The 26,286-nt window shown below is 44.2% G+C and overlaps 1 protein-coding gene across 2 annotated transcripts in view; it reads right to left on the bottom strand.

Moving 5' to 3' along the window:
* The window catches only part of LOC148013821 (uncharacterized), a 116,321-nt gene extending 90,323 nt beyond the window's left edge, over window positions 1–25,998 (bottom strand). Inside the window, exons 1-2 of one of the 2 annotated variants that reach the window (XM_087667132.1) lie at window positions 25,180–25,998; window positions 24,471–24,981 (exon numbers count right to left, since the gene is read on the bottom strand). In XM_087667132.1, the coding sequence (XP_087523258.1) occupies window positions 24,471–24,981; window positions 25,180–25,664 (996 nt within the window). In that variant the 5' untranslated portion in view covers window positions 25,665–25,998. The remainder of the gene's footprint in view (window positions 1–24,470; window positions 24,982–25,179) is intronic. The other variant, XM_087667131.1, reaches the window with a different exon arrangement.
* Window positions 25,999–26,286: the final 288 nt, after the last annotated feature.

Here is a 26,286-nt window from a genome sequence, read left to right as displayed (position 1 = left end):
AGTCTGGAGAGAGGCATTTTAGTGTATTTATCCTGCAAGAGGAAGAGAGGAGATGCTACTGATCTGATTTGTAGCCATTGGAGGAATTTTTGAGGTAGCCAAGGGCAAGAGAAGGCCAATCCACAGCAGGTAACAACATCTACAAGCTGTTGAGATAGGGCAGCAGCAGTAAATGACAGATTTTCTTCAATTCTTCGTAAAGAAAGTCTGAATTTTCTCTCTCCTAAGCATTCTCTCTCATCTCCCAACCTTTCTACAGCCTTGCTCCGAAGATTATAGCATTGAGATCACCAGAAGCTCAGAAATTTCAGATTTCTATGCTGTAAACCCTTATTTGCAGTAAAAATTAGCGTCTAGTAGCAGCCTTGGGAAGCCTGCCCAAAATTGAAAGTTCCAAGACTTGAATACAATACGACTGAAGCAATTTTCAATCAAATTCAGGTGGAGGGACCAGCAAATCAATGAATTTGGGGCATTTTCCATCTCCATCAAAGCGAGTGAAGGCCAAGTGACTGCTTCAGGTTGGTCATTTTGGACAACAAGGGGAGTTGGAATACCGAAAGGGATTGGGAGAATCCCATTGTACATCAACTTATTCTTCAATTAAGTTAAATAAATACCGAAAGGGGCGCCAGTTTTGGGGCCAACAAGGTGTCCAATGTCCAAGATTATATGGTAAAGTGTACATTTCAGTTTTGTAAATTTGTTAATTGTTGTAAATAATGCTTAATCAAGTTATTTACCACCCTATCCAAGGAGGAAGGCTAGTTTCATGGTTCCATTGCTGCAAGGGATTGATGGGCCCGAGGCACCTAATTGCAAGCCAAAGCTTTGTGCTAGTGCTGATTTTTACTCTCAGCTGATAAATTACAGCAATATGCATTCATATAGTGAGATGGACTCAAGCAGTGATGATGCCTCTCAGTATGAACATTCAAATGGAAATGAAGGAAATGCAATGTGTGATCTTGGACAAGGCTCAGACCATGGACAGCAAGCTGAAAATGTTGTTGTTGGGCAAGATGCATGGCCTTTCGGGCATAAGGAGGCTGATGACCAGCAAAGTGAAGAGAAATTTGATAACCAGTTCAAGAATCAGATAAGAACAGCAGCAAATCTCTTTGCTGAATTGGCAAAGGATCCTCAATTTACCCGATTTTTTAATGCTCCAAAGAAGGACAGTAAAGGCAAGAAAAAAATACATATTTTACATCTTTGGGACAGCAAGATGAACCGAAGATAATGCCAAACCCTTCATTTGAAGCTCCCAAAGATGTTAATGAAATAAAATAGTTAGTATCTACAGGGCAAGGAACGCAAATGCAAGGTCATCATGGAAGTGCCAATCCGATGGATTTTGGACAGCCAAGCATGCATGCAATCCGATGGATTTTGGACAGCCAAGCATGCATGCTATGATGGGGCAGCCAGGATATTTTAGGTGAAAGTACGATTTTTCATGCTATGGTTGGCCAAAAACTGCATACATGAATGTATGGCACAAATCCCTATGATATGCAACAACCAATGCATGGTGTGCAAGGCCCAATGTATTTGAGTACGATTTTTCATGCTATGGTTGGACAAAAACTGCATACATGAATGTATGGCACAAAATCCCTATGATATGCAGCAACCAATGCATGGTGTGTAAGGCCCAATGTATTTGAGTATGACTGGATGGTATGACCAATGTATTTGAGTACGATTTTTTATGCAATGGTTGGACAAAAACTGCATACATGAATGTATGGCACAAATCCCTATGGTATGCAGCAACCAATGCATGGTGTGCAAGGCCCAATGAATGTATGGCCCAATATATGGTGTGCAAGGCCCAATGTACATTGTATAGCACAAATCCCTATGGTATGCAGCAACCAATGCATGGTGTGCAAGGCCCAATGTATTTGCATGACCAACATTCATTCCTTGAGCAAATGAATGTTGGTCATGCAAATGCTCCATTTGGCATTGGTTTTTATGTAAATTCAGCAAATGCACCCTCTTTGCAGCAACCGGTGTATGACAACTTGACACCCAAAGGGACGACAAAAGACTATGATGAGGGTGGAAGAGCAATGAAGTTTGAGTCCTTTAGCAGTGTCCAAGATAGGCTGAAAGCTTTGACTTTCATTCAACAGTTTGATACAAGCTATTCAGGGGGAAACTTCAAGGAGTCCTCGAAGATTTGAAAGGCAGCCACTTTCTTGAAAGGATATGCATTATAGTGGTGGTCCACTCTTTTGATGCAAGGTAGAGCACCGTCAACATGGATACAATTCAAGCAAATGTTTGCATCAAATTGGCTGACAAGTACCTTTAAGGTGGACATCATGACAACTTGGAATAAGTTGGATGCTAAGGAATATAAGAATTTGGAGCAATATAATGAGAAGTTTTGGGATGCATTACTGCCTATTACTTCTTATCGCCTCGTACCCCTTCATGAGCAAGTGGAAAAATATGTTTATGGGCTGCCCAAAGAAATTAGGGATTTTTGCATTAAATCCACCGTGTCTAGTATGTTTGAGCTCATAGAGACTGCTGCTACAACTGATGCTTTGCTGCATGGGAAGGTTTCGCGCTTCCTAGAGAGTGGAGAAAAGCCGAATAAAAAGTTATTTAAGGCTAAGAAAAGAGGGAAATCTGAAAAACAACCTGAAAAGTGGCCAAAACAACGAAGAAAGGGCTCAAAAACATTGGCACAACATAGGGAATTAATGGTTGCAAATAAATGTTTTATTTGTGAACAAGAGGGTCACATTTTAAGGGACTATCCCACTAGGTAGCAAGATGGAAAATCAGAAAATCAAGGAGATTCTAAAGGAAAGAAGCCCAAAACATCAGTGGGATTGGTGCCCGATGTTGTTAGTGATCAGCCCAATGATGATGCTACTAAGTTGTGTAAAGCATGGCACAAAATTCAGGATCAGCATGCATTAATTTTCTTTGATAATGGTGCACGAGCCAACTTTATCTCTGTTGACATGGCCGCGGCTAGGCATCAGAGAGGATGAGATGGAACCCATAGGGAAAATTGTATTGGCATGTAAAGGCCATGAAGAGCCCATCACACCGCTCATTGGAAAGCTTCGGTTGCATATACAAGGATATATGAACAATGAAGAGTTCTTCATTGCTCCATTTGAGGATTGTGATGTATTGCTTGGTATGCCATGGTGTCACCATATGCATGCAGTGATTGATTCTCGTGCAAAAAAGATCACTATTCAACATAAAGGAAAGGTACTCACACTTGATGTAAAGTTGAAAGGTGAATCTATCCCTGTTGTATCTACGGCCGCCATTTCTAAAGTAATGAAAAATCATATTTCAACGTACTTAGTTTATACTAAGAATAAAGATGATAATAAGAATGTTGGAAACATGTCTAAGTTAGAGAAGGATCGCATATCATTTCTGAAAATGTATGCTGATTGTTTTTCTCAGTCACTTCTAAGGCAGCTATCGCCTGAAAGGCCAAAAGATCATGGCATAGATCTTATCCCTAGAAGTAGCCCACCTAATAAGCCACCCTACAAAGTCAATGCGGCCTAACAAGAGAAGATTATAAGTCAGGTAAATGAGATATAAGAAAAAGGGCTAATTCAACCCAGCTCGTCTCCTTTTTGTTCTCCAATGCTCCTGGTGCAAAAAAATGTTGAGTCATGGCATATGTGCATTGATTATCGTACTCTGAACAAGATCACAATAAAGAATCGCTTTCCAATTCCTTGGACCGATAATGTTATGGATAGATTGCAACACGCAGCCATATTTAGCCGTATAGATTTGAAAAGTGAGTATCATCAGAGACGCATTAGATTGGAAGATGTGCCTAAGACACAACTTTAAGGACATCTTTTGGATTGTATGAGTTTCTTGTTATGCCTTTTGGACTTACAAATGCTCCTGCCACTTTTAATTGGATGATGGATCGTATCTTCAAGCCACATAGAGAATTTGTGGGCACTTCCTTTAATGACATAATTATCTATTCAAAGAATGAGACAGAGAATAGAAAACACTCGGACATTGTAATCAATGAATTGCATGAGCATAAGCTGGTTATCAATGACAAGAAAAGTGAATTCTTATTGCATGAAATCCACTTTTTGGGGCATATTGTATAAGCTGATGGTATTCGCATGGACCCTGCAAAGATTGAGGCAAAACGAATCACAATCATAGCCACCTTAGAGGAATGTACATGAGATTTGCAACTTCTTGGGTTTATGTTCTTACTACATGAAGTATAAACACAGGTTTGCTGAAATTGCATCTCCATTGCATGCCTTGCAGAAGAAGGATGTGCCATTTAGATGGACAACTGTAGAAATTTCAATATTTGAAAAGTTGAAGAAAAAGATGACTTCAGATCTTGTACTTGTGTTGCCCGATCTAAGGAAGTTATTCATAGTTCAATGTGATGCATGTGGTAATAGCATTGAGGCTGTTCTTATGCAAGACGGTCGAGTTGTGGTTTATCAGAGCTGAATTCTCCACGATGCAAAAAAGAATTAGAGGATCTATGAGAAAGAGCTCTTGGCTGTAATTCATGCACTGCCTACGTGGAAACATTATTTATTAGGGGCTGATTTTACAGTGTAGACAAACCATCAACTTTGAGGTACTTTTTGATACAGATAAAGTTGTTAGAGAAACATATGAGATGGAAAATTTTCTCTATGTTTCATTTTCAGATTGTACATATTGATGGTAAAAAGAATGTTGTGGCTGATGCATTGTCACATAAGCCACAAATTTCAGCCGTCAACCTAGTTTATCACACTAAGTTGGATGCCATGAAAGAGCAATATGTTGTTGATTCAGACTCTGCTAATGTTTATGATCACCTTTGCAATGATCGAAGGCATAAACACATTGTGCCAAGAGATGGATTTCTGATTATGCGTGGACGACTATGTGTCACAAAGCAGTTAAGGCCTAGAGTTATCGTTGAAAGTTATGCTCCTCCGTATATAGAACACAAAGGTATTAATGCCGTGGTCAAGGCAGTGCAGCATTTCTTTTATTGGCCAACTTTAAGACATGATGTAGAATAGTTTGTTAAAACGTGCATCGTATGCTAGAAGATAAAGAATCATAGGCAAAAGATGTCGAGTTTGTTGCAGCCCTAAGACACCTACAGGAAATGATGGGATATGGACTATCATTTGTAGGTTTAGCTAACAAGCCCAGGAAGAAAATAAAGGCTCATGATATGGCATGTATAACTAGCCTTCCTCCTTGGATAGGGTGGTAAATAACCTAATTAAGCACTATATTTACAGCAATTAACAAATTCACAAAACTGAAAAGTACACTTTACCATATAATCTTGAACATTGGCTATTGGCCCTAAAATTCACACCCCCCTTTTTTTTAATTTTAACTTAATTGAAGAAGTTGATGTACAATGGGATTCTCCCAATCCCTTTCGGTATTCCAACTCCCCTTGCTGTTCAAAATGACCAATAAGTCTTTAATCTGATTTGTCCCTTGATTCAGGCAATCAATTGGCCTTCACCCGCTTTGATGGAGACGAAAAATGTCCCAAATTTAATTATTTGCTAGTCTCTCCACTTGAATAGACTAAAATCAGCTTCAGCCCTGTTGAATCCAAGTCTTGGAGCTTCCGTTTTCTGGCACACTTCCCGAGGCTGCTGCTAAACCCTAATTTTTGCTGCAAATTAGGATTTACAACAAAGAAATCTGAAATTTCTCAACCCCCGATGATCTCAATGCTACAATCTTTGGAGCAAGGCTGTAGAAAGACTAGGAGATGAGAGAGAATGCTAAGGAGAGAGAAAATTCAGACTTTCTTCGTGAAGAACTGAAGAAAATCTGTCATTTACTGCTGAGTTGTCTTCACTAAGCAAGCCGTTTGTATTGAAGATTCTTCTACAAGGGCTGTTATCGTGACAGGCAAACGTAAGAGCAGGCTTTATAGGCTCTATTTCCCTTCTCTTATGCACTCGTTCCCACTTGTACACCATCTATTCCACAGGTTCTTTCCCATTCCCCACCCTCTCTTCCGAGGTTTCCTCATTCCCCCCATCCCTTTCAAAGAGGGACAATCTCAGTGATGTGACTCAATTTCCTAGTCCCTAGTGTTTCAAAAGGGGTTTCCCAAGATCGTCATGAGGTTCTTCATCGATAGTCTTCATTGATGGACTTCATCGACATTGGCATGCCTTGTCATCTCCTATTTATGAGCCTCAGTCTGAGTCAGACAGGGACTTTAAGAGCTCTAACCTGTCTATCACTTGTTTTGATGGAGGAGATAGCTCATTCTAGAGCAGCCATTTTATTGCTTTTTAGTGCATTTTTTCCTCTAGTCGGGATTTTGTGTGCATTTCCCAAGCAGTTTTTGTTTACATCACTTTGCCTCACCTGCCAAACATTGTCTATGTTTGCTAGGATTTTTTGTGCCCATCTAGCATTTTTGCCAGCATTAAATGCTAGTCGGCCATATTTTAGGCCCCACATGCAAGTCAGCTAGTTTTTTAGGGGTTTGGCTATATATAGCCCCCAATCAGCCGGTCCTTGGCATTCTTCAATCTTCCCTTTGGCAAGTGTGTACTCCGGCTTCATCATCTTTCTCCATCTCCATTGTTGCCGTCATTATCAGCCTGATCTAATGCCCTCACTGACGCTGTGGACTGCGTGCAAGGACTGATCGGTCCTCCTTTTGTATTCAGCATTTGTTCCTTGTTCAATGCAGATTTCTTTCTTCTTCTCTTGCAATCTCTCTCTGTTACTTTGACTTTGTGTCCGTGTTCCCTTTCTACTATGCACTCTCACTGATTCCATGTAAACGTGATGTGGATGCAATGAGAGGTTGCAAGGCTTTTCATCAAGGAGATCTTCTAAGTTCACTAGTGGGTTTTGTAAGGCTTTGTTCTATGGCCTTGGCACAAAGTTAGCATTTTCTACCACTTTTCACCCACAAACACATGGGCAAACAAAGAGTTCTAATCGTACCATTTAGCATGTGTTGTTGCTATTGTCAAGGTCATCATGCTGCATGGTAGGAGTATCTACCATTGGTCAAGCATGCAATCAATGATATAGTCCACGCCTCTACCAAGCAAACCCCATTTGAGATAGTTATGGATGGACGGTTAGCAATACCTTCAACCATGCTTTCGAGACCTCTACCAAGAAATATGTGGCAGATCAATTGATTGTGAACATGGATCAGATGTTGAAGCACATTTGGGAGAATATCCAATATGTGCGACAATAGCAAAAGAAGAAGGCCGACAAACATAAATGTAGGCTGATCTTTTGGGAAGGTCAATGGTGCTATCCCAAGATCCAACATCAGTATTTGAAGTAGTTTGGAGAGTTTTCACCTAAGCTAGCACCTTCAAAAAAGAGATCTTTCTACACTATTAAGAAGCTCAACAATGTGATGAATCAATGTCACACCTATGATGAAGAGGGCAATAGACTATTGCCCAGTACCAATCATAATTGTGGGACGAGGAAGGGGATGAGGAACGTTGCAACGCTAGGAAACCCTTGCCTATTGGAAATATAGCCAACCTCTACACACATCTACACATGTCCTCAAAAACATATTTGAAGGAAAACAAAGCCTCTCAAAGTTGCATTGAGTGCGGAATTACACGTCTGTACCCAATTTGTCCAACACTTCTCTCACATCTCCCATCACCAAAGTATGATGTATTCTACGACAGTCTTTTGAACTCTCCTAGGACAAGCCTAGCAAAAGAAAGAAAAGAAGAACTCCAAGAAATTGGAGTCGTCTCCAAACTCTAATATAAATTATGAAGGGAAGCACAAAGGATATCCCAAGTATCTTTACCTCGCACCCCAAGGAGAAGTGCTAGAAGAAGTATCCTCACCTTCATTCGGATGAGAAGGATGAAGTTGTTAGCGATCAGGTCCTGGCCGTGCAGGCGCCACGTGGCAGTCTGATCGGACTGACCAGTCGGCCAGCCACGTGGCAGTCCAACCTGTACTAATCAGTCGGCTGCATTAGCCGACCTGCTTTTTTTGGGCGCATTCTTGCTGCCTATTTATAGCCGACGTTCTGCAAATCCTCCCACAGTTCTGTTTGCAGATCACAGGCTGGAGATCGTGCAGACTGCAGCGTACTTCGAGGTGGACAGCAGGTTCCATCGTCGAGGTGGAGACACGCAGTCCCGCGCACTGCGCCCGTGTACATATCTGCATATCTTTGTATACAGCACACTTTATACAGCAAATCTTCATCTTCTACTGTCTCTTTCTCTCTCTCTCTTCTCTCTGTGTTCACTCTCTCTCTCAGTCTTGGTCCCACGCTTCCACATCGCTGCACTCTGACATGGTATCAGAGCAGTGAAGAAGGGCTGACTGAGTGAAGAACCTACCTGAAGAGGAGATTCCATTGCAACACAAGGCTGCGTTTCCAACGTTCGAGGGCGAGCGGGAGGGCTGCGCATTGGAACAAGGCTGAAGCGATCGTGGGAGCGCGGGAAAAGAGTCCAGTTGGTGAATTTGCTGCTGTTTGCTGTTGTCTAAAGAGGAAGAAGGCTGTGTTTTCAGCTTTCAAGTGCAGGTTTTACTTTTTCATCGCCTCCGGCGGGTGAAGAAGGTTCGGGACGCGGAAGAAAGAGCCCTAGCAGGCTGGTTTTCACAGTCAGAGGGGGCTGCTTTTGCGTTTGTGAAAGGCATTACAGGTGAAGCTGTCTACAGAGATTGACTTGGAGTTCCAGACGATCATGGATCGGAAGGTGCCTGTCTTACTGGCTCTTCCCGCAGATCAAAAGCTCGATGGCGACAATTACCGCATCTGGCGCATGATGATGTTGGCCATCCTTGAGTCTTACGATTTGGTGGAGCTTGTACAGGAGGAGATCGACCGGCCCTCGGTGAGAGATGAGTCCAAACTCTCTTTCGATGCTCGTGCGGAGTTGGCCAAGGCACAATCTCACTAGGACAAACTGAATGCCCAGATTCATTCTTTTCTTTTTCTGTCTTGTACTACAGCCGTGATAGCCCACATCGAGCACTTGACGGTGGCTCGGGAGATATGGCTGCAGATGTATAACCGGATGACCCTTATGAAGCGGGTTTCTTTGGAGGTGCAGATGCAGACCTTGTCCGTGAACAAGTCTTCTTCGTTGCGGGAGCACATCAACAAGCTTAGACAGCTTCAGATGCAGGTTCAGAATGCGGGGAAGCCGATTTCCTCCGAAGACATGGCGATCACACTCTTGTCCCAGTTGCCACCACGATTCGGTGCTTTTTACTCCGTCCTTATTGCTTCGGGGCGAGAGTCTACTCTTCGGTGGGAAGAGTTGGTTCCTATGGTCTTGGACCAAGAGGAACAACTGAAGGGACAGCATGCTTCCAAGTCGGAAGCCTTGACAGGTCAAGCCTCTCAGAAGAAGGGGAAGGACCAAAAGAAAAAGGAGGACAACAAGTCAAAGAAGGCCAAGGACAAAGAATCCACATGCCATATTTGTGGTAAGACCGGCCATTGGAAGAAGGATTGCCCCCACAAAGACAAGGACACCAACGAGGACTCGAAGGATTCTGGAGTGGTGGCTGCACCCTCATTAGCTGTGTTTCTTCATCTAGCAGTCATTGAGGACTCTACACCGAAGGCTTCTGATGCTGCGATAGCAACTCCCCAGGCTCGAGGGTGGATCGTTGACAATGGTGCCTCCTGGCACATGACTCCTTCATCAGTTGGTGTTGCCCAGTTGCGACCTTCGCGTGGGCAGATTCTCATCGGAGATAGCTCTTCAGTGTCTATTGCAGGACGGGGTGAGATGCAGCTTATTCCCGATGGACGTGGTGGTACTCATACCTCAGAGGTCTTGCATGTGCCAAGTTTAGGGTATCATCTACTTTCGGTTCATAAGATTTGTTCACTTGGACTTTTGGTAGAGTTTGACGGTGATTCGGTGCAAGTCCTTGATCGTGGGTCAAGGAAGGTTCTCTCATCAGGATATAAGGAGAACGGCATCTACAAATTGACGTCTTCTACCGCTCTCCCTACTCTTCTTCTTACCTCTCAGACACAGTCAGAGCTATGGCATGCTCGGTTTGGTCACCTCAACTATGATTATCTTCGGAGGGCGTCACGTGGACAGCTTGTTTGAGGATTGCCGGACATAGTGGTGAGCCAACAGCCATGCGTCTCCTGCATTCGTGGGAAGCAGCATAGGGATGCGATTCCCAACAAAGCTTCGCAGCGGTCTACTTCCCCGATGGAGCTTGTATCTACACATCTTTGTGGCCCTATGAGGAACGAGTCCTTGAAAGGGAGCTCGTACTTCATGTTGATCGTAGATGACTACAGCAGGATGACTTGGGTCTATTTCTTGGCGTTGAAGTCGGAAGCTTTCTCCCACTTCAAGGATCAGCTTCTCTTGAGGAAAACTGATCGGGCTGGCGATTAAAGACCTTGCGATCCGACAAGGGTGGTGAATTTGTTTCTAATGAGTTTGCCCGTTTTTGTGCAAATAAAGGCATTCACCAGGAGTTTGCTAACACCAACACTCCTCAAGAAAATGGCATTCTTGAACGGAAGAACCAAAGTGTGATCAAGATGGCGCGCACCATGATGGAGCATCGACAGACACCTCAGTTTCTGTGGACTGAGGCTGTGGCTACTGCAGTCCATATCCTCAACCGATCCCCCACTTCGGCCGTTGATGGGATGACACCTTTTGAGGCTTACTTTGGGACTAAGCCTGATGTTTCTTATTTTAGGGTTTTTGGGTGTGATGCCTATGTTCACATTCCCAAGACTTATCATGATAAATTTGAAGCGGCTTCCCATAGGCAAGTGTTTGTTGGCTATAGCTCTCAGTCCCAAGGCTATCGTTTGTATGATCCCGTCAAGCGGAATGTGTACACCAGTCGAGATGTGCGGTTCGTGGAGGTTCCGGCCATAGCAGCGGATGAGGAGCATCCCGTTCTTGGAGATCCAGGGGAGAGTTGGGCTCCCGAGACAGTTCCTTTGGAGCCTGTGCCTTTTGATTCTAATTCTATTTCCGATACAGAGTCTACTGTTCCACCGGTCACCCCCGAGGAGTTACCACTGGTGGATATCCCAGAGTCTTCAACTGATAGAGGGCGACGGGGAGAGGTCGGGGAGAGGTCCGGCCTCCTCCTCGTTGGGCCCATGACACACTCCGAGATTCAGGGGTCGAGGGGGTCCCTGAGGAGTGGGGACCACAGGATGGTCTGCGGTGGTCACGGAGGCACCAGACACATTCTACGAAGCTTGTTTGCTCTAACTATTGTTTGATGACCCGTGTTATGCAAGATCGAGAGCCCACCTCCGTGAAGGAGGCTTTACAGTCCGCCCCATGAAAGAAAGCTATGGAAGCCGAGTTGGAGGCTATTGAGAGGAATGGCACTTGGTATCTCGTGCCTCGCCCCTCTCATAAGAAGGTGATTGGCGTCAAATGGGTCTTCAAGACCAAGTACCTTAGCGATAGTTCTTTGGACAAGCACAAGGCTCGCCTTGTTGCTAAAGGTTTTGCACAACGCCCAGGGATTGATTGTCATGACACTTTTGCCCCCACTGCTCGTATGGCGACTATTCGAGTTGTTCTTGCCTTGGCTGGCCATAAGAGATGGCCTGTCTACCAGTTGGATGTGAAGTCGGCCTTCCTCAATGGTGATTTGAAGGAGGAGATCTATGTAGAGAAGCCTCCTAGCTTTGGATCTTCAGATGGGCAAGTCTACAGGTTAAAGAAGGCCTTGTATGGCCTCAAGCAGGCTCCGCGTGCATGGAACAAGAAGATTGACTTGTTCCTTCAGTCACAATTGGGATATCGGCGTTCCAAGGCCAATCCGCAGCTTTATGTACACACTTCCGAGGCTGGTTGTGTGCTTTTTGTGTTGTATGTTGATGATTTGATTGTCACAAGTGATCATGCACAGAAGGTCAAAGAGACGAAGGAAGCTTTACATCAAGCGTTCGAGATGACGGACTTGGGTCTCCTCCACTTCTTCTTGGGCCATGAGATTTATCAGTCTCAGAGGGGGATTTTCATCTCTCAGCAGAGATATCTACAGGAGCTCTTGGTTTCTTTTGCGATGGAGGATTGTCGGACCATTTCTACTCCTATGGATCCGAACTGGAAGGCCACTTCACATTCAGATTCTCCCTTGGCGGATGCTTCCCACTATCGTCAGTTGATTGGATCATTGATTTGGCTCCTCAACACTCGTGTTGATCTTTGTTTTGCTGTTGGTCTCTTGGCGGGGTTCATGAGTGAACCTCAGACGGTGCATTGGCAGGCTGCCCAGAGGATACTTCGGTATTTGAGGGGAACATCTGACTTAGGGATTCATTATCCAGCAGGCACAGGTGGGTCACATCTTGTACTTGCAGGTTGGAGCGACTCGGATTGGGCTGGTGATGTGGACCACAGGCGGTCTACTACAGGCTACTGTTTTACCTTGGGTGCAGGTGTTATCTCATGGAGTAGCAAGAAGCAGCCCACGGTAGCCCTTTTGTCTACTAAGGCAGAGTATCGGGCCGCGTCTTCCACCACATGTGAGGCTGTGTGGCTTCGGAGATTGTTGGAGGAGCTTGGCTGCCCCCAGACTCGTCCTACTTTGCTCCAATGCGACAATGACAGTTGCATTGCCTTGGGCACGGAATCCTGTTTTTCATGCCCGGACGAAGCACATAGAGATCCAGTACCACTTCATTAGGGAAAAGCTTTTGGATGAGACCATAGCTGTGGAGTATTGCAAGACGGAGGACAATCTTGCAGATTTGTTTACGAAGGTGCTTCCCCAAGCTCTACTTCGGAGACATGCCAGATCCCTCAGGCTTTTGCCCCGTCCAAGCTCGAAGAGGGGATGTTAGCGATCAGGTCCTGGCCGTGTAGGCGCCACGTGGTAGTCTGGTCGGACTGACCAGTCGACCAGCCACGTGGCAGTCCGACCTGTACTGACCAGTCGGCTACATTTAATACAGCCGACTTGCTTTTTCTGGGCGCATTCTTGCTGGCTATTTATAGCCGACGTTCTGCACATCCTCCCACAGTTCTATTTGCAAATTACAGGCTGGAGATCGTGCAGACTGCAACGTACTTCGAGGTGGACAACAGTTGCATCGTCGAGGTGGAGACACGCAGTCCCGTGCACTGCACCTGTGTACATATCTGCATATCTTTGTATACACCACACTTTATACAGCAGATCTTCATCTTCTACTCTCTCTCTCTCTCTCTTCTCTCTATGTTCACTCTCTCTCTCATTCTTGGTCCCATGCTTCCGCATCACTGCACTCTGACAGAAGTTACATCATCGAAGCCTCCCTCTACCTCTACTTCTCAATCTACACTTGCTACTACTCACAAGTCGGTGTTCCCTAGGCGATTAGCTCCGAAATCTCCATTCATTTGAGGATACAGTCACCGTAGGTGACATTTCATCGATGGCTATTTGTGGTATTGGCACCTTGCCTTTAGTGCTAGACCCGTCCATCTCCAAGATCTCTTTAGACGTCCTACATGTTTTAAACTTGGGCTTCCATCTCCTCTCAATTTATGGCCTTACAAGACTCTGTACCTAAGTTTTACTCATTGGGCAAGCAATGTTTGTTGAGGATTCTTCTTCAAGTGTCATTCTTGCAACAAGTTGGTAGGAGAGGAGGCTATACAAGCTCTATTTCCCTTCCATTCTAAGGGGCCCTCCATGTAGCTTTTCATTGCCTTTCCCCATACCCAAATCTGTACCAACCATCCCACATGTCCTATCCCATCTCCCATCATCTCCTCTCATTGTTCCCTCATACCCCTCATCCCTTTTAGAGGAACACGATATTAATGATGTGGCTACACATTCCTTGCCCCTTTGTATTTCAAAGGAGGGCTTCTAGGTGCATGGGGAGCTTCTTTAGGCAACAGGGATTACAATCTACTTCAGGACTTTTCTTCATGCAACAACCTCTTTTATTTGTCGTCAAGCCACCATCCTCTTCCACTTACATATCCATCCCTTGGCCCTTAGTCTCGTGACAAGATGCTCTAAACACAAAAACACAATATCAATCGTACAACAAAGCACAAACTGATAACATAGAACACATTTGGGGTTAGGGCAACTCAAAGACAATGAACACAGATAATAATGAAATGAGTAATTGCTGAATATACAATGCTCATGCAGCAAACACACTATACAAAGAGTGAATATTGTACCACAAACTCCTGTATCTCGAGGATTAGGGTAGGGGTAATGAGCTGGAGAGTGTGACGTACTCTGAATGGATCCCGAAACCCAACAAGGCAACCTCTGGATTTGAAACACTAGCAAACGCAGCCAAGGAAGGCTGGATCTGATGCAAACAGCAATGCAAGAGAGAGAAAGACTAAAAGCACAGGTGAGGAGACCAGCAGCAGGAGTCAACAAGCTGAAATCACCTCCGAATAGTGTGTGGTAGGCTGGAAACAAGCGTCAGATTGTTGTAGACAGCAATGGCCAGCTTGAATCACAATGTCCTCTCCGTCCGGGGTGTGGGCAGCAAGCTGAAAGACTTGAAATCTCCAAAAACGAGATTGGGGAGAGTGGTGGGCTGCATGCCTATTTATAGAAAGTTTAGGGCACCCAAATTAGGGTTTTGCATGTGGGACACAGTAACTCTCTAGGATCACGTTGATAGGTGAATTGGGTAGTCGGCCTCTAAGAACCCCCAAGACAATACCATTGGATAAAGACTGAGGATCTCACCTCAACAAAACCCACGAGACAGCACCACTGAACGCATGATCCAAAATTCGTAATCACTCACTCCTCACTGAGACTTCAACTCAACAACTTAAGAAGCTCAAACCTTCAAGCTCAGATTCTACCACTTTTAGAGAGAATTTGACGCTGAAGCAACCATGGTAGAGACTCTGACAACACGAGCTTTTAGATTCACACAACTATTTTTTAGGGATGGCAACCCCACGTAGCAAACTGCCCCATAAAGCATGAATGTTTCAAGCAGTACAAAATCAGTTGTAGACCCTCTCTCCTCTTCTTTTCTCATAACACACATGAATACAAACCAATTACACAGGTAACCAAAGCTTTATACGGCAAATTTTCATGCCCATTCAACGGCTACAAGCATTTCACTGCTGTAGACATTCCATTACTGCATCAAAACCGAGTTTACACTGATATATCAATGGATAACCATGATGACTTCCATGGGAAACCAAGTTGGTGTTGTAGAAGTTGCTGAATTTACATGTTTTCTCATAGAGCACAAAAATTGCCTCATAGAGCACAGGAATTGCCTCATGAAGCATTACACAGAACAGTTCATAACTTTCTAACCAGACCTCGGATCGTCGAGCTTTAAAAAGGAAAGTTGTAGCTCTCTTTTCAATCTAAAAATTTCTAGAACAACTCAAAGTCAAATTCCTTGATCTGCTGCCTTGAAACAGCTCTGCACAGTCTGCAGTCATAATTTCCTGCATACTCTATACAGCAAACACAACTTCTCTGTTCCAAAAGCCAATCTTGCAAACAGGAAGACACTTTCTTTGACTTTAGATTGTCATTTCAGCATACCAACAGATACATCTCAGCATATCTTGCATTGATGAAGAGTTGCGCGAGCTTTAAACTTTACAAACTCTGATCAATTATTTTCTTGGTTGCAAATCCTTTCAGTTTTCCACTAACTCGAACCCATGCATTCAACATTTATCCATAACACATATTCCCTTCTACATACCCAATTTCAGATGTAGAGACCCTTCACTTCCATTCTTCTCTACTGACGGGAAGCCTCACTTAACAACTACCAAACATCACTCTCATCATGAAGAAGAACAACCCTCTGCTGTCTTTCACTCATATCCACACACCAGAACTGATCTGCAAACTCTCTACCCCACAAAGCAGTAGAAGAAAACAAGACAAAAAGAAGACTCCTATTACCATCATCCGAAAACTAAGAACTCGCATCAGCCCATCGACTTCAGCCCTGCCACCATGCTCCATAGCTCCAATTACTTCAACTTCACAGTCTCTTTCTCCTCACAATTTTTTATTCTTCTTCTGAACTTCGGATTTCTCCCTTCTTCAACCTGCAAGATTTTTCTTGTCCCTCTCTCTCTCTCTCTCTCTCTCTCTCTCTCTCTCTCTCTCTCTCTCTCGTGTTGTGTCGAACACTTCTCTTCTCTCTTTTTTCCAAAAGAACTACTCACGTTTTTGCTTTTTCCCTTAATTTTTCAAGTTGCCCCTTGCTTCCCCTTAATTGCTAGATGGCAAACATGCCCCTTGCCATGTAAAATTCCGCTCAGGGACTCAAAATCGAAAACAAGAATGCATTTTCTTCTCTTCCTGCATGAAGCGCGTGTCTCAAAACTGAAATATCTCAACCACGTGTCGAACATGCATGATACCACTTGGGATTTCCATTTATCAATCCGACTCCTCTACAGGTAAGTGTTAGAAAGACAAAAAAATGATATTTGCATGCGTTACCCCACTTCACTTCACGAAGCATCATGTCCCCGGCCACTCATTTTCACTCACCAACATTTCTTTTTAAAATAAAAGGTTTCCTTAATTAATTAAGCATGTTTTTGAGCTGTTTAAGTCAAGCTAATGCATTTTTAGCTCAACACCCCCTCTCAGGCCATGTGTAATGCCACAAATATGGTGGATCCAGAGTCGACCACTCATGAAAGACCAAAAAGGGATAAATGCACACAAATGCATATTTACATGAACAAAATGTCAATGCATAGAGTAATGCAAAGGGATATGCAAGATTTCATGCTCATGCAAAACGATGCAATGGTGCCACTGGACACTACCCTCGTAAAGGAATTATTCACTTATCCCAGTGCCCTTTTACAATCATGTTATCCTAACAGTGCAAATGAAGTTACAAGTGCCCTCAAGTACAATACAAAGAATAAATGTTTAAAATGTCTAAAACTAAACGGTAAACATCATCGCTGACACTGATTAAGAGAAGAAACCACCCCCTTTCAAATTGGAGGGAGAAGATGTTAGCACATTAGTCAGTTCATGGTTGAATCTGTACATGTGGTATAGCATGCTGGGCACACAGATACTTTAGACATTTTATATACCAGTATTTAGTATGTTTTGACATTATTTGCAGCATGCTGGCCGGCCAATCATATTTTTGGCATTTATTTGGCCTATATATTGTTAGGCTCCCTCCTCCACATTCATTCATCACTTGACACTTCTTGGAGAGAGGGAGAAGGTGCCAGTGCCTCCACAACCGGTGACTCACATTGCTTCTGTACTGTCTTATGTCTTGGTATATGGATTCCATTTCTGGAGCATCCATCTGAGTTCTCATCCGTATAATGTTCTTTCTTTCCTTTCTCTTTTATCTTGTGTTTCAACAGTTTATTACAGCTTATATTTACGTTTCAATTGCTGCACCACTTCTAACATAAGCAAGAGGGAAGCACTCTCTGCCCGTCAATCTAAAGAAATAGAGGGTGGACCCAAGCCAATCCGAGGTAGGATGTACTGTAGGATTGGCCAATTGACCGCTTTGGTCAAAATGTCTACAAAATTGTCGCTTGAAGACACAAACTCTAGGCGAATAGTGCCTAGCTCAACCTGCTCTCTAGTGATGTGGAAGTAGACTCCCACCTGCTGTGTCCAAGGTGTGATGATTGGGTTGCCCGCAACGGCAATGGCACTCTAGTTGTTGCAGTAGACAACTGCAGGAGAAACACAAGGGAACTGAAGGGCAGCCAGCAAGCTCCTCAAATAGATGGTCTTAGTGGTACCATCAAAGAGAGCCCTACTTAGCCTACGCCGTGGAAGCCGCCACGGTCTCCTACTTGTGGCTTGACCAAGAAATGGGAGCAGTGCCAAAGGAAAAGACATAACCGCCATGGGAATGGCAAGTGTGAGGATCTCCTGCCCAATCAGAATTGGTGTAACCCTGCAAGCATAAACCATGTCTATAAGTTAGTTCAAAATGGAAAACTATGGCAGCAAAATCTGAGCCAATGATAAGTAAGTCATCAACGTACAACAAGATATAGCTAGCCCCTACGCATGTAATGTGCACATAGAGATTTGGATCATAGGGAATAGAATGATATCCATGAGTTTGTAAGAACTCATCCATCCTCTAGAACCATGATCTCAGAGTTTGCTTTAGCCCATAAAGAGCTTTCTGCAAACAAAACATCTTCTCCAAACGGTTTGCAGAAAGAAACCCAACTGACTGCTCCACATAGACTTTCTCCTCCAAATAACTTGGGTAGCAATCATACGTCATACCTTGCTTTTGACGGAAACCTTGCACTACAAGGCGAGCCTTGACTTGTCTAGAGTCCCATCAGCCTTTTGCTTGGTCCTAAAAATCCACTTCGTCTCGACGAGCTTCTTGTGACTAAGACGATCCACCAAGGTCCAAGTCTCATTCCAATCAATACTATCCAATGCCTTCTCCATGGCCTCACACCATAGAGGGTCCTGGAGAGCCTCCTACCAACCGTCTAGCTCGAAATGTGTAATGTAATCAGCCGTAAAGACTAAATCATATGAAGCTTGAGATGCAAGCCGAGCACATCTTCTAGGGCCCTCCGAAGAGCAATCTGATGGAAGGATCCCCAAATCCCACATAGTCTGCTAGAACCAGCGAGGTAATGGGTCTCGTGGAGGGGACATGGGAGCGGAAGAATTTGCAAGAAGGTCAAGAGTGGGCAGTAGACCCGGCTTAGAAGCCACAATGTCTCATGATGTGGGCCAAGGTAAGGACTCAGAGTCCGGTGCAGAGGACTGCACTATGTCCCTCTCATCAAAGACGGCATCCCTCCTAAAAATCACCTTGTTTGCCTGAGGATCAAACAAACGATATGCTTTTACTTCAAAAGAATAACCCACAAAGATCAACAAATCGTGAGCTTTTCTATCTTGTCATCAGGTGTGTACATGTATACACAACTCTTGAAGACTCTGAAGTGGGAAACAATAGGCCTCTAAGGAGTCCGCTAAGGGACTGCCCCAGGGTTGGGAGCATCAATTGAGGATGTACACTACAATGCTAACAACCTCAATCCATAGACGATCGAGAAGCTCTATTGCAAACAGCATAGAGCGTGCCGTGTTCAAGATTGTCCGGTTCCTACGCTCAACAACTCCATTCTGGGAAGGGGAGTTGGTAGAGGTGAGCTGGCAAGAAATGCCATACTCCTGTAGAAACTCAAAAAACTCGTGGGAGATAGACTCGCCACCGCTATCACTCCTCATAGTATCTACACAACGTCCAGTTTGGTTATGAACCAACACCACCCAAGCATTGAAATAGGTAAAAGCATCAAACTTGTACTTAAGAAAGTACACCCACATGTATCGAGAGAAATCATCCACTATCAAACAAAAGTAAAGCACGTCCTTTAAGGCGGCAGTGGGTGTCAGGCCACAAAGATCAACATGAATCAATCTTAGTGGAGTCTCAGCTCTATGAGTGGACTGCTCTGGAAATGGAGTACAGTGTTGCTTACCTAGATGACATGCTTTACAGACCTCTCAAGATAGCTTCGAGCGGGGAAGGCCATCAACCATCTGGCGACATGACAACTCATACATGACAACTCATAAAGAGAGTCATATCCAAGATGTCCTAAGCGTAATGCCAGAGACGCTCAGTGCTCGAAGGCTCCCATGTAGTGGCTAAAGCTTGGAAGCAAAGAAACACCAAGTTCTCAGCTATCAACACGGTAAGAAAGTACATCAGGTAATAGAGGCCATTAAGTTATGCCTTGCCATGAGCAATGACTAAACCAAACTTGTCATCAATGACTTCGACTACAATCGATGTAAAAAAGACTACTCGCCCCAACTGACAAAGCTGTTGAATAGAAAATAAGTTCACCCAAGCTAGGAGACATGATAAAATCCGTCTAGTGTAGTGCGATCCTAGCTCTCATCAGTGGCAAAACTGATGCGACCACAAGCCTAGATCTTAACTGAGGAGTTGTCCCCTACTCTGACTCTCCTAGCTATTGGAAGTCTAGTGAGAAAAATGTGTCATCTATAGGGGTCATGTGATATGTAGCTCCATTGTCCACAATCCAAGTAGAAGCAGAAGTGCTCAGCTGTGACAAGTGGATCTCTAAGATCGTCTTCTCGGAAAACAGCTCACAGATATGGACGAGACTCGCATCTGATGCCTCTAAAGAGACAATGTGGGCCTCTACAAACCAATCAGACAAGCCCTTTGGCATTAAGAACATTATCGACTATGATGGTTGACCGATGGCAATATGAGACTGAGCTTTCCACAGCCCCTGAGATTGGTTGCCACCACCCTACTTTCCTTATTGGGATACAGGGATCTAAGACTTGGATTTTGGTTGTGTGCCTCTTGCCTTTGATCAACACTCCTCGTTAAAATAGCCAGCCTTCTGACAATGTTGACAACACCTATTCTTCTTAGGTATATTTTGCCACCTTGGTTTAAGAGAGAATTGGCTCTTTCCTTAGGTCTTACTAGATGAGGTCTGAGTGGAATTTTGAGGTTTCTTACCCTTCCCTTGCTATCCCTTTTGAGAAGTGGCAACAAGAGCCCCCACTATAGGAGATACCCCATGAAACGGATTGAACAGCCTAGCATAACGTAAGAGCTAACACTCAAATTCATAGAATGTGGGCAAAGTGAGCTGTGAGATGACCTGGTACACAAAGTCAAAGTATTTCCTTGGCAACTTTTTAGAAACAACATGACCTGGTCATCAAGGGACTTAGGAGACCCCTGTCGTAGAAAACTCAACGAGGAGTCGCCGATACTCATACAACTTAACCTTAAGGTCATCCTTATCATTAATGGTGAAAATCTAAAGCTCATAGCCAAGATTTATGTGACGAGTCTTATCCCGAGCAGCACAGCAATCAGTTAAGTATGTGTAACCTCTGGCACTAAGTCGAAATGCTGAAGCTGAGAATGAAACTTAGGTAGTAAGCCCTGCATCAGCTCAACTATCACGGAGCCATTACGAGCCTTCCATGAGCGGACGACCTCATATGAAACAAGTGCGAGATCGGATTGGGGTTCCAACCCCGACACAAGATTCCATAGGTTTTGGGAGTCTAAGACATGCCTCATTAAATTAGACCAAGTGGTATAGTTAGACCCATTGAAACAAGTCTTATCATTGAATAAATTCTTGGCAGATGAGTAGCTAAAACCACAAGGAGTCGATAGAGATGGATAAGTGTAATGTAGTGGTGGAAAAGATGGTGGAGGATAAGGAGGGGAATAATAAAGAGAGTAGGCAGAAATAGGTTGTTGATGTCCAATGAGTGCCAATTGCTGCAGAGGCACAAAAATGAAAGTGTTTCCATGAGGTGCCAAAGGTGGAGGTGGAGATATTGGGACATGGTAGCCCTATCTAAGAGTCGGCTGGGGCATAACAGAATGACCAAGCAATCCACTAGATAAAGCCATAGAGACAAACTATGATAGCCCTATCTAAGAGTCGGCTGGGGTATAACAGAATGACCAAGCAATCCACTAGATAAAGCCACAAAGACAAACTATGATACCAAATGATCCACACTCGAAGAATGCCCTGGAGGGAGAAAACTCAAAAGTGTATGTGTGGAATGGGAAGATGATATCCCATCACAGATACACCACCCGAATAGAGAAAGGAGAAGTCCTAAAGGTGGTTGTCATGAGGATATGTATTTTTGAAACCTCACTTAATATGTGGATTAATTTTTAATCACATGATTAAGTAAATGCTGCACATGTGAGATGCAACTGGGATTAAAGTAAATTTACAAGCCCGAGACCCGAAGAAATCACGGGATGTCAAAGGCAAAAGTTGCTATTAGTTATGCCGCACAAGTACTTGGTGGTATCTGGTGCCAGTTGTTGGCCTAGGTCATCCATTTGGCCATAAGTGTCAGTTGTAGTAACACTAGAGAAGTGGCGCTTAATGGAACCTAATGCCAATCTGATAGTCAAAGATGGCATAGAGACTCGTGAATGGAAGTTGTCCAGCCAATTTAATTTTTGGCCGGTCATATTATTTTTTAAGGCACCGAAATAATTATTAGATTAATTTTCAGTATTTTAAGGCTGAAAATTAATATTTAATTATGAAAAATGCTGAAAAAACCATTTGGGAAGGTTGCCACTTGTCAAAAATGCCCATGCAAGACTGAAAAACGTCTTTAGAAGCTAGAGAGAGACATTTCTATAAATTCAGTCTGCAAGAGAGAGAGAGAGGGGAGACTGCTGGTCTAATTTGCAGCCATTGGAGGACCTTTTGAGGTAGCCAGGGGCAAAAGAAGACCAATCAACAACAGGAGACAACATTACAAGCTGTTGAGGCAAGGCAGCAACAGTAAATGACTGATTTTCTTCAGTTCTTTGCATACCTTTAATCAACTACTGAGCCCTATGCATAAGAATATCATACTCCACAACTTTAATCAACTGCTGAGCCCTATGCATAAGGATGAGATCATACTCAACAACAGATGAAATCTCGTACAGTTAATGGACTCCATGATAGTCCGAAGTTTCTCCACCCATACTAAATCTAGTAGGGGCAAGCTCGGAGGCCCACTCCTGCTCATTTCTTGTCATGTTTGGCTATGGAGTCTGAAGTGGTGTGTCAATGTTCGAAGTCATCTGAACTTTCTATTGTTCTTGCTTCTACAAATGAGCTCTCCGATCATGTCCAAGGTTTCTCAAAGAGAACTTGGCTCTAATACCATATGACAAGGTGCTCTAAACACAAACACACAATACCAATCATATGACAAAGCACAAACGGATAACACACAACACAATTAGGGTTAGGGTGACTCAGAGACAATGAACATAGATAATAATGAAATGAATTGACTGCTGAATATACAATGCTCATGCAACAAACACACTATACAAAGAGTGAATATTGCACCACAAACTCCTGTATCTTGAGGATTAGGGCAAGGATAATGAGCTGGAGAATGTGTTGTATTCTGAATGGATCCCAAAACACACCAAGGCAGCCTTCGGATGTCGAAAACCAACAAAAAGCAACCAAGGAAAACTAGATCTGATGCAAACAGTAGTGCACGAGAGAGAGAGAGAGAGAGAGAGAGAGAGACTACAAGCACAAGTGAGGAGAGAGAAAAACTAAAAACGTAGGTGAGAAAACCAACATCAGCAAGCTGAAATCAGCTCCGAACAGCGGTGGTAGGCTGGAAATATGCGCCAAACTGTTGTAGACAGCAATGGCCAGCTTCGACCGCGATGTCCTCTACGTTCGGGGTATGGGCAACAAGCTAAAAGACCTGAAATCTGCAAAAATAAGATTGGGGAGACTGGTGGGCTACATGCCTATTAATAGAAAGTTTAGGGCACCCAAATTAGGGTTTTGCATATAAGACACAGTAACTCTCTAGGATCGCATTTCTTTTGTAAATAAAAGGTTTTCTTCATTAATTAAGCATGTTTTGGGGATGTTTAAGTCAAGCTTATGCATTTTTAGCTGAACAGGACCTTGTTGTTATTCCCAAGTGGAGTTTTTTGCAGTGACCTATTCAAGGCCTCTCCGCTTCCATTGGCCTATGGTGGCCTTCCATTTGATTAGGCTTTCATCAAGAGATGAGGTCTTACTCCTTGGCTCACATTCTTCATTGACAAACTTCATTGGTAGTGGCATTCTTCCTACCACCCTTAAATCCATACCATCTGCTTTGACCTTCAACCAAATCTAGGATCTAAGAGGAGATGTTAGCAAACATGTGTCATGTACAATCATCTCCTTCTAATGACTCTTGGTCTAAGTAAGACAACAACATCAAGAGCTCTAATATTGTGATTATCCATCATTTTATGTGTTTAGACACTTTAGATGGAGGGTACATCAATGCATTTAATTTCTAGCACTGTGACCATTTGGTCAATTCGGTGGGCTGACTTAGGCACCCACATTTTGGGCCTAGCTAGTTTGTATGCCAATTGTGGCCTCAATTTGCCCATTTACAGGGAGCCTGCCCCCTCATTCCATTCAGTCTTCATTCAGCCAGCCCTCCTCACTCTTCTCTCATCCCCCCACTTTTGCCTGGTGCCCACAAACCCTCAATGCTGCATGTCGGAGCTGACCGTTGCAGCCTTGTATCGTTAAGCCATCAGTCAATCTGTTCCTTCTTTCTCCTACATTTCAGTCAATCTCCGTTTTCTCTAACCCAAACACAAGAAAAGTAAATTCGAAGTTAAAATGCAAGATATGCACCACCACACAAATAATAAATGATATACTTCAATGAGAATAATTAGGGAAGTAGCCAAAAGAGACTATCAGATGGCCATCTGCCCATAATCATTAATATTCAAATATCGCACTTGAAAAATAATTTCTATCTTTGAGTTAAGACTTTAACAGTAGTGGGAGCCCACAATCTGATGATGGCTAGTGCAGGTTGAAGACATAGTTTATCTTAAAGTTGAAGACATAGCTTACCTTGCACTCTGAAAGTTCAAGCATGGCAGCATTGGTGGCCCTTAAAATCCAATCACCATCACGTGCCAAAAAGGTGACTTTTCCCAGAGAGCGTGAAGAGCCGAGAGGAGAGGGAATTTTGTCAAAGCACTCTGCCCCACAGCAACGGAATTCCTCTTCAAAGCTATCTAGTTCTGAGTCGCCCTTGAAAAGACAGAGGTATACAGGCCAACCCATTCTGACCCAGAAGTGAATGAAAACCAGACAACAGACACAAAAAGTCACAAAGCACCGTCCAGCAATCCAGCATTGGCTGTTGGTCACAAATGTAACACCGTAAAGGAGGTAGATCACAAAGGCCATGAAGGCATACTCGCTGGTATGTGTGTACTCTGTTGCAAGCATATAATCCTTGCAGTTCTTCAACCGGAAAAGGAGGATGACCAGGAGCAAGAAATAGATAGGGGATGGAATCAGATATGTGCTCCATTTCCACTGGGGAGATAAGTAGCAGTTTGAATCGCCATTTTCCCTGCATTGGCAACACATAGTTGGTTTATACGGATAACAAGATGTACGGGCAAATGGAAGGTGCAACGTCTTACAACATGAGCACGCATTACAAAGTATGCAATATGATCATGGGATGAGATATAGGAGTGTGCAAGAGACATGAGAGCAAATGCAGACATGGACTAAGTAAATACAGTAAATGCAAACAGAGCATTACCCACGCATGTTGCTGGCATGGTATCCGGTGCCAATGGAGGCAAAGATGAGGGCGGGGAGCCACAGCACGAGGAGCTGGACAATCCAACTGCGAGAGGGGATGCTGACAGCTGTGTCAAGGGGCAACTTGACGAGAAGGTAGAGGCGGTAAAGGCGGAGGATGAGGCAGACGAGCCAGAGCCAGAAGCCGAGGGCGAGCTGGAGCCAGAAGGTCCAGAGGGCGCAGACGTGGAGGGCTGCGGTGTGGCGCTGGAAGTGGAGGTTAGTCACGAAGGATGCAGCAATCCAGAGGAGGCCGCAGGCGGAGCTGAGCAGGATGAGAGGCGCTCCTCCCTGCGCAATCACGTACCTCCGCCGCCGCATCCGTGCTGCCAACACTGCATTTGCGCCCAAGTACGGTAGGCTCGCCACCAGGGCCGCCACTAGCAGCGCCCAATCCCACTTTGACCCAGGCGGCTGCTCTGGGCAGCGATCTCCAGCAACCATCTCTGGGCCTCGATCGTAGTCGCGTTGACTTCTCCTTCAATATCACAGCCTGATTAAACTTGGTCATTCAGACTCAATGGCAGAATCTCCACTCTCGAGAACTGTTCCCTGTTGTGTTCATTGCTTTCAAGTTTGCGCTGACTTTATGTTCAGCCTGATTAAACTTGGTCATTCAGACTCAATGGCAGAATCTCCACTCTCGAGAACTGTTCCCTGTTGTGTTCATTGCTTTCAAGTTTGCGCTGACTTTATGTTTTCGGATCGCAGGAAACTGCGATGTCCAGGAGGCCTTTCGCACGGGCGCAGTTAAGCGCGCGCAACAGGCATATTTTCAACATTCCCACGCGACTCGGAGGGCACCACACCCCATGTAAAACGATACTCGGGTGTCGTTTGCAAAACTGCGCCACTTGACCACAGGCAGGACCACACGCAACTCATGGTCTCATATCACCATTGGTCTCAATATCGGGAATCGGGATCTTTTTGCATGCCTTCTTTCTTAAACGCGGTGAAACTCCCATGGAGAACCCTCTCTCAATGCCAGTCTCTCTTGAGCAACTTCTTTGTCCTCCTAGGGAAGACTTCTCCATAGAAGACACAGGCACAGCTTCTGAAAATT

This window comes from Lygodium microphyllum, chromosome 25 (assembly GCF_053477565.2).
Source record: "Lygodium microphyllum isolate KBCC chromosome 25, Lygodium_microphyllum_v1.1.10, whole genome shotgun sequence".
NCBI classification, from domain to species: Eukaryota; Viridiplantae; Streptophyta; class Polypodiopsida; order Schizaeales; family Lygodiaceae; genus Lygodium; species Lygodium microphyllum.
This window is presented reverse-complemented; position numbering and strand designations above follow the sequence as displayed.